Source organism: Osmerus mordax, chromosome 4 (genome assembly GCF_038355195.1).
Source record: "Osmerus mordax isolate fOsmMor3 chromosome 4, fOsmMor3.pri, whole genome shotgun sequence".
Classification (NCBI taxonomy): Eukaryota; Metazoa; Chordata; class Actinopteri; order Osmeriformes; family Osmeridae; genus Osmerus; species Osmerus mordax.
In genome coordinates, this window is record NC_090053.1 from 17,790,243 (window position 1) to 17,798,360 (window position 8,118).

At 44.0% G+C, this 8,118-nt stretch overlaps 1 protein-coding gene across 3 annotated transcripts; it reads left to right on the plus strand.

The window, feature by feature from the left end:
* Positions 1 to 560: 560 nt before the first annotated feature.
* On the plus strand, positions 561 to 5,591 carry cetp (cholesteryl ester transfer protein, plasma). 3 transcript variants are annotated; one of them, XM_067234736.1, is made up of 16 exons: positions 561 to 816; positions 991 to 1,105; positions 1,268 to 1,399; positions 1,696 to 1,766; positions 1,989 to 2,076; positions 2,405 to 2,474; positions 2,690 to 2,750; positions 2,868 to 2,959; positions 3,136 to 3,315; positions 3,431 to 3,481; positions 3,702 to 3,851; positions 3,949 to 4,016; positions 4,140 to 4,182; positions 4,303 to 4,372; positions 4,631 to 4,716; positions 4,848 to 5,591. In XM_067234736.1, the coding sequence occupies exons 1-16, from the start codon at positions 666 to 668 to the stop codon at positions 4,923 to 4,925; spliced, it is 1,506 nt and encodes a 501-aa protein (XP_067090837.1). In that variant the 5' UTR covers positions 561 to 665; the 3' UTR covers positions 4,926 to 5,591. The 3 variants fall into 3 exon arrangements, with proteins under 3 accessions (XP_067090837.1, XP_067090838.1, XP_067090839.1); XM_067234737.1 differs by having other exon boundaries at positions 3,717 to 3,851; XM_067234738.1 differs by lacking the exon at positions 3,702 to 3,851.
* The last annotated feature ends 2,527 nt before the right edge of the window (positions 5,592 to 8,118 follow it).

Genomic DNA, 8,118 nt, shown 5'->3' on the forward strand with positions numbered 1-8,118 from the left:
AAACTCACAATGACATCTTCTAGCAAGAAGCAGACATTCGTGAGTTTTGAGAACCACTGAGACGAAAAGCATATTCCTTTGCGAAAGAATTGTTGATCAAATGTTTTTGCTGCAGGGTCGCAGAATGGTGGGTGGGAAGAAAGGGTTTGGTACCGTGACCCCAGGGTCAGGGTCACAAACTGTCCTATAGAAACCTGAGCCTCTCGGTATCTGTGTTCTTTACCGCCCGGTAGTAAACCTCTCTCAGCATGAGGTACCAGCTGACCCCCAGGCCTCTAAACAACCATGTGTATATCCTTCCCCCCCCCACCCAACACACACACACATAAATATCCAACATGGAAGTCCACTCTGCCCCCACCACCCCCAAACACATACACACACACACAGAACATTCTAACCCTTCCTATCCTTCAAAAGATCTCTGTGCGCCCTCCCTTCTCTGGCCTCCCTCCCTCCCTTTTTTATCCTCCCTCAAGTGCCTTGGTTGACCACAGTGCTGTTCATTGCAGATAAAAAGCCCTGAGGAGGCTGTAGTTCTGTTGTTTAGTCCTCGTTTGACCAATATTTCAACATTTCTCCTTTTGGCTTGGTACTTCAGTCTGTGTGTCCGGTGGGGGTAGTGTCAGAAGAAATTATCGAACAGTAGTCCAGTATAGTTTACTATGATGTTGATGGACAGGTATGGGAAGGTTCTCTGTGTGGCTCTGGTGTCCCTGGTCATGTTGGGATTTACTCAGGCCTGTTTGGATCCACAATCGGCCTATCGCTTCAGCGGAGCTGTCTGCCGACTCACCTATCCTGCTGCTGTAGTCTGTGAGGACTGTCTGTTTGTCTGTCTCTGTATATCGGTCTGCTAGTATGTCTATCTGTCTGGCTGACTGGCTGTCAGTCTGTGTGTCTGTCTATCTACCTGTCTGGCTGTCAGTTTGGAATATGTGAGATTAAAACTACCTGCCTGCCTGCATGTGTGTGTCTTTGTGTGTGTAGTAAATGAGAAGACTACCAAGGTGATTGAGACAGCATTCCAGCATGCCAAATACCCCAGTGTGGAGGGAGAGAAGTCTCTGCTCTTCACAGGAACAATCAAATATGGCCTGGAAAAGTGAGTAGTCAAACAGCGCCACACCTAGAAATGCTCACTTTTGATCCACACAAACACACTCGCTTTATTTTTCCCTCAATGTTTTCTTTTTGGTCAGCTCTTTCGTTCCTATCAGTGCTTCTGACCAATCAGATCTTTCCTTCTGTCCTCTGTCCCTCAAAGTCTGGAGATCCACAACCTGAGCATTGGTCAGAGTTTGTTTGAGCTGCAGCCAGGGGTGGGCATCGCCATGGAGATACGTAATGTCTCTGCAGTCTTCAGGGGAACCATCAAGTATGGTTACGGTAGCTGGCTGTGAGTACAGGTGTCTGGAGGCTGAACTAGGATCAGTTCATAACTCCCTGACCTTAAACATAAGTTGCTAAAATATAAGACCGTTTTTTTCTTTTCTTCTCACATTTAATTGACATTTTATTCAAATCGAGGTAACAATGGTGCACATAGAAAGTACAGAAAATGTATTCAGTTCAGGGTTTTGGTAGAAAGGACAGTGGCCTTGCTGTGTATCTGTGACTCGTTATTAAGCTGCATTCTTGATCGATCAAGTGTTTGTAAACATAGAAGCTCATAGCGAGAACTCTGTCTTGCAGCTTTAAATTGGCACATTCAATTGATTTTGAGATCGAGTCTCAGATAGATCTGGGAATCAACCCCAAGCTCTGTAAGTATGTTACATTAGCCATCATGTGTTTGTTTTCCTCTCTGTTTTGACATAGTGGTATATAGCTGGTGTCACTGACCAATATTAACCTTTTAAAACATCTACCATTGATTTTGGGCAGAAAGATTTTCCCTTGAAACGTGGAATTTGGCTCTATGTTTGTTTTGGAAACGTATTTCGAAATATCTTGTTGCTGAGCCTGTTTGTGTGTGTGTATGCTAGACTGTGGAAAGGGGAAGGTTGCTGCGGATACATCAGATTGCTTCTTGAACTTCCATAAGCTTCGTCTGCATCTGCAGGGAGACAGAGAGTAAGTCACAAGATTGAGTGTTTTGATACGACTGTGGTTTCTGTCTCACAAACATTCATTTACACAGACTATTTTATCCAAATCAACATACATTTACAAAGTACAGCAGAAAATGAAGGATCAGAAGTGCATCGTTCTAACCGAATGGTCAGAGTCAAGGAACGGTCTGTATTTGCTAAAGACTGCTGAATGACTAAATGTATTTACAAGCAACATCAGAGAGTAACCACATCTACAACAAGTAATACTAATACTACAGTGCAATAATGACATACATATATACCTATACTACAGCATGTGGGGGTGGAACCTTCTATCTTGTGTGCAGACCCGGCTGGATGAAAAGACTCTTCACAGAGTTCATCACCTTCACTGTAAAGCTGGTCGTCAAAAGCCAGGTGAGAGAATGGGCTGTAGGTGGATGAGTGTGTGGGTGAGAAAACAAATAGGTTTGGGCGGGGTGGTGGAGCTGGCGGGGAAACAATTATCCAACATATGGATAAACTATGCCCCCTACTGTAGAACAAGGGTATCGGCTGTAAAAACAAGCATTGAAGCATCCACATTACGACCTATGACAACCATCTGTGATGCTCTGTCCTCTTAACTGTAGATTTGTAAAGAGATCAACAATGTGGCTAACATCTTGGCTGACTTCATACAGGAAAGAGCAGGTAGGCTCTTAGTTTGGGGAGGAGAGGTTACTGGAGAGATAATACACTCTACTGTAGACCGTTACTGAAGTGACTGATATATAAGTTTGAACCTTTCTTTGTGTTTTATCTCCACAGAGAAGTTTCTTAGTTACGGTAACATAAGTGTGGACATAGGTGTAACCTCTGCTCCGGTCATCACCGCAGACTACATAGAGTCATACCACAAGGTACATTGGATACGCAACCTCACACGCACACATACTTGCACATTTTTCTCGTCTTTCACTATACTTGTGAGGACATTTGGTCCCCATAAGGGTAGATAAAGACCAAAGACCACGCACACTCAGGCGCACACACACACTCTTGAACCTGCAGCCCTTACTTTTGTAAACGTCCTCAGGGTCTGACCAATTACAACAACGTGACTGCAGTGATCAACGCGTCGGTGTTTGACCCCTCCCATCTGACGGAGGACCGCATGCTCTATTTCTGGCTCTCCGACGAGTTCCTCAACCCTGTGATGACGGCAGCACACCAAGACGGCCTCTTGCGACTCAACATCTCTGGCCCTGAGTTGAATGTAAAGATCTTCTTGGTATCTCTGAGTGTGAAGTGGGGGTGGGGGGGGGGAGTGTGTGTATGTGTGTGTGTTTCACTTTTATACATGGTCAAACGTGATAACATCTCCTTTTCAGGAGCTGTTCCGGACAGATCTTTCCTCCCCCATGCCAGAAGTTCTGAGCAAGGTAGACACACACCCGCCTCATATCTCACAGGAAAACAAGTAAGTTTGGGTGGGGTGGTGGAGCTGGAGGGGGAACAGTTATCCAACAAATGGATCAAATATACCCCCTACTGTAGTAGCTTCACCTACTAAAACACCTGCTCCTCTCTGCATCACCTTGAACACCTTGTTCATGTCACCATCAATGTCAGAGTCTCTTAATGTCTGTCTGTCTGATCCAGTATCTGGCATCTGAGTCCCTCATGCTCAGAGTCTGGAGTTTGTCTGAGCCCAAACTCTGTACCACTCCTCTGGGTACAACGGTCAGAGCCATGGCAGGGATACAACTGGCCCCTGGAGCCGAGGACACACCTGGACTGTACTTTGAGATGGTTCGACCAACCCGGCAAACCCACTGGATTGAGACGATTGTACTTTCCATAGCTGAACCACCAGCTGACAGGACTGTGTGTGTGTGTGTTTGTCCAGGAGGTCGAGGTGATTGTAACAGCAAGCTACTCTGAGAAGAAAGTGTACCTGAAAGCCATGTCATCACAGTGAGTAGTACTAGTGCTTCTGATAACCTCAAGATATAATAGTGTGGGCTGGGCTCACACCTTACTCTATTTCCTTGTGTGAGCAGACTCACTCTGATCTACTTCTGTCTTGTCGTCCGGTAGAACTTCAGTACTGAAGGCCTCACTGCTCCCAGATGTCCTACAGGTGAGACCACCTCTCGACCCCTCTTCCTGTCTTTCTCCTCTCTCTCACACATACTGTATCTACATCTGTGTATTCCTCTCTCATTTCTAGTAGAGTAACTCTGCCTTTTTATGTTGCCAGCTGGATAAGGCTCATTTTGAATACTTCAAAGAGGCTGTCCAAAAAATAGGCCTTCCCAAAGTCCTGTCTGGTGAGATCACTGTGTGTGTGTGTGTGTTTGTGAGTGGCTGCAACGGTTTAGGTTTGTTTACAAATGTGGGTGGGACAGCTTCTTTTTTTATAACTGAGGATGCAGCCCTTAAGCATAATTTTCTTCATGAGAACTGGGGGGGAACAGATTTGCAGTTTTAAAAAGTGTCATGTATAATGAAACCTACGACCATGTGTGAATGTATGTGTACTGTGTTGTATTTGGATCTCAGTACTGGTTGTAATGTCTGTGTTGTAGTTCTAGAGCCAGTGATCACAGGTCTTCTGGATGAGCAGGGAACATACCTGTTTGACATCATCGACCCTCAGGTCATCCCTCAAGATGTAAGCACTGAGCGCTCACTTTTTCTCAAAATTACAACAACAATCATGCAGAACTGCTGATGTCATTCCAGAAGTGTACCCTCTCTTTTTTCTTCTCCCTTCTTATAATACCTCCATCTTTCTATCCATAGGGCTATGTGGTGGTCCAGATGGACTTTGGCTTCCCTCACCACCTGTTGGTTGAGTTCCTCAGGAAGACCCTGGAATAGTCCACCCATGGAAAAATACATTTAAAATATTACTTCCTGTCTGATGTTGAGCACTGATCTTAACGGCAGTATCAGACATCACAAAAGCCATTAATAGCCACTTCCACTCTACTTATAGCCCCCTGGCCTCTCTGTGGTAGCCCCAAACCCAGCCTGTTGCATTCCCTGGTCCTGACTGTGGAGATTGAAAACAGCTGTAGCACACCTAAACAGCTAAAGCACCACCCAGTGGACATACTAGTTAACTGCTTTCAGGTTTTTAGGATGGTGTTTTAAGTGAAATTACAAGGTTAAATGGCAGATTGACAATAGATGACGGTTTACACCTGCTATGTACACAAATTTAACATTGGGTAATGGTTTTTGTGCTATGCGTGTACATTGTCTGAAGGTATTTGAGATAGTCTAGCTCTATGTAGCCTATATTCATTGTGAAATCGATTGACATTGCTGACACCTGTGATGTCAATCTTTTGTTATTATTTAGTTCTCTAGTTCTTTGTTTTAAAGTAAGATTTCTGTTGAAATAAAGAGTGTCCAACCACCGTCGTGTAGGCTATAGAGCTAGCTGCTAGGTGAGTAAGCTAGCACTACTGTACCTGTTGTTAATAGCGAACGAATCCTATGGTGATGATATGAGAACCATTAAGCATTGATTGTTGACAACACCTGTCTTGTGTCTTGAGGTAACTGTATCTACCTGTAGCTACCATCACTGCAGTTACACTGGTGTCAGTCGAGTTTGTGATTTTAAGTGTAAACAAGACAGTCGTTTCCGAAGCAAACTAATACGGCATATTTGCTCAGACACACTATTTAAGCAAATCCACCAAAAAACTAAAACGTAGAATTCCACTAGGAAGCTAGCCACGGACAAGCTAGCACTCCACAGTGCCAGTAGTATACTTAGCTTCAGTCAAAAGTCCCAGATTAGTTGTTCAACTGATGAAACAAACTATCAGTCAAATTAGAGCCAATGCCTGTGTGAATACCGCCCCGTATGTGACACTGGGGTTATAACATTTTAAGACGTCAGTAAATAGCCGAGTGGTCTTACAGGGGTGTCAAACATACTGCTCGCGGGCCGAATCCGGCCTGCTAGGGCGTCCATCTCGGCCCGTCGGATGTCTTTGCTAAGTTTGTAAATTACAGAAAGACTTAAATCGCAAGTAACTGCTATTCCGAATGCAAATGTCTATTAAGAATATTCAGGTTTATGATTACAAACGTTTTGTAATTTTTTTAAATCGATCCATTATTTTCTTAAAAAACAGCGTAAATGCGATGTCTGCTCCGTAGGCACAAGCGCTCATTGCCATATATGTCTATGCTCATTGCCACAGGCAGCAGCGATCGCTGTTCGCTTTGTGACGCATTTGACGTCAAACGCGTCACAAAGCAAGGGAATCAGCAGAGGAGAGCCCAGGCAGATAAACAGTAGTGATGGGCATTCCGGCTCTTTTTTGTGAGCCGGCTCGTATGGCTCAGCTCACTAAAAAGAGCCGGCTCTTTTGGCTCCCTAACGGCTCTTTAAAAAATACATGTTTTAACTATGAATTTGACTATGATAGGTGTGAAAACAATTTGATTAAATTATTAAATGAAATCATACTCGACCGTAACCACATATCTTTAAAAATGCATTGATTTGTCATGGCTCTCCTCCGAGTTTTGACTACTGTGACTGTGTGAGTTGTCTCGGCCCTCCCTCATGCAGGATTGACAGGAACAGACGATGATCGTGTGCGCCTTTAAGCCTACATGTATTTTTTCGTTGTTCTTTGAATTAGTAAATTATTTTAAATACAATTAAAATTCATTATTTCATAATCATTTAGTTTTTATAGGCTGTATTAATCTATTAAAAATAGAGTCGGCTCTTCAGATATGCGAGCCAGCTCCCGACGTTCACCTTCAAGAGCCGGCTCTTAGAGCCGGATCGTTCGCGAACGACCCATCACTAGTGGGCTGATGTCTTGAGTTTTTGGTCTTAAAATATGGTTTATCATCAAAAACCTTCACCAATGATTTAATCATCAAGAAATATTGTCGTTATGTATGCGTTATTATGCTATGATTTTACTGGTCTGGCCTACTCAAAGTGGGGCAGTAGCCTATGTGGCCCCTTACCTAAAACGAGTTTGACACCCCTGGTCTACACCCTTGGCTATTATATATATATATATGAACTTCAAACTTTATGTAATTCTGTTCAGGAAAGTTTACTCTACAGAACTGTGAAAACCGCTAACTCCGATTTGGAATCTGAGCTTCAGGGACATTTGACAAAAAAAGACAAGGCGTGTCGCGGGTGTTATACAATTGTTAAGTGCTGTGTTCCCATGGTATTTAATATTTTACAAACGAGGTTTCTTAATGAAAATGTATACATATCTCACTCATAGTTACGGTGGCCGACATGTGCAAACGCGCTGCAAATTAAGAAAACAGGCAAATAGACAAAACACAAGCAAATTAAGAAAACATCTTCATTTGTGGCTAATCAGCTATGTTAAAGTCGTCTACATCCAAATTCGCTGTCGTGAAACTAGCCTATTTTTCACAAGCTGCTGATGGAAGTAACATCGAGCTGGGGTTACGTGAAAAAGGATCCAAAGACTCGTACCCGGCAGATGAACGAATCGTTCACCTCCCGACCGTGTCTTCGGATCAATGTTTCGTTCCTCTGCCAACCGAGTCTTCGGATCAATGCTTCGTTCCTCTGCCGGGTACGAGTCTTTGGATCCTTTTTCACGTTACCTGCATTGGTTTAGTAGAGGAAACAGTTACGTCTCCCGATGCGCGGCCACGAGAAAAATGAATGAATCTCTCTTTGAGAAGACTCGTTACTCCCGAGTCCTTGTAAGGATTCGTTCAAAATGAACTAATCGTTCACGAACGATGCATCACTAGTCCCTTCTTTATGGCTCGCCTACCCAGATAGCAAAAATCATCTAGCCCAGATCCTGCCCAGAGCCGACACAGACGTAAAAAAAATAAGCTAAATGGGAGTCAGGTGGCTGAGCGGTGAGGGAATCGGGCTAGTAATCCGAAGGTTGCCAGTTCGATTCCCGGTCATGCCAACTGACGTTGTGTCCTTGGGCAAGGCACTTCACCCTTCTTGCCTCGGGGGAATGTCCCTGTATTTACTGTAAATCGCTCTGGATAAGAGCGTCTGCTAAATGTAAATAGG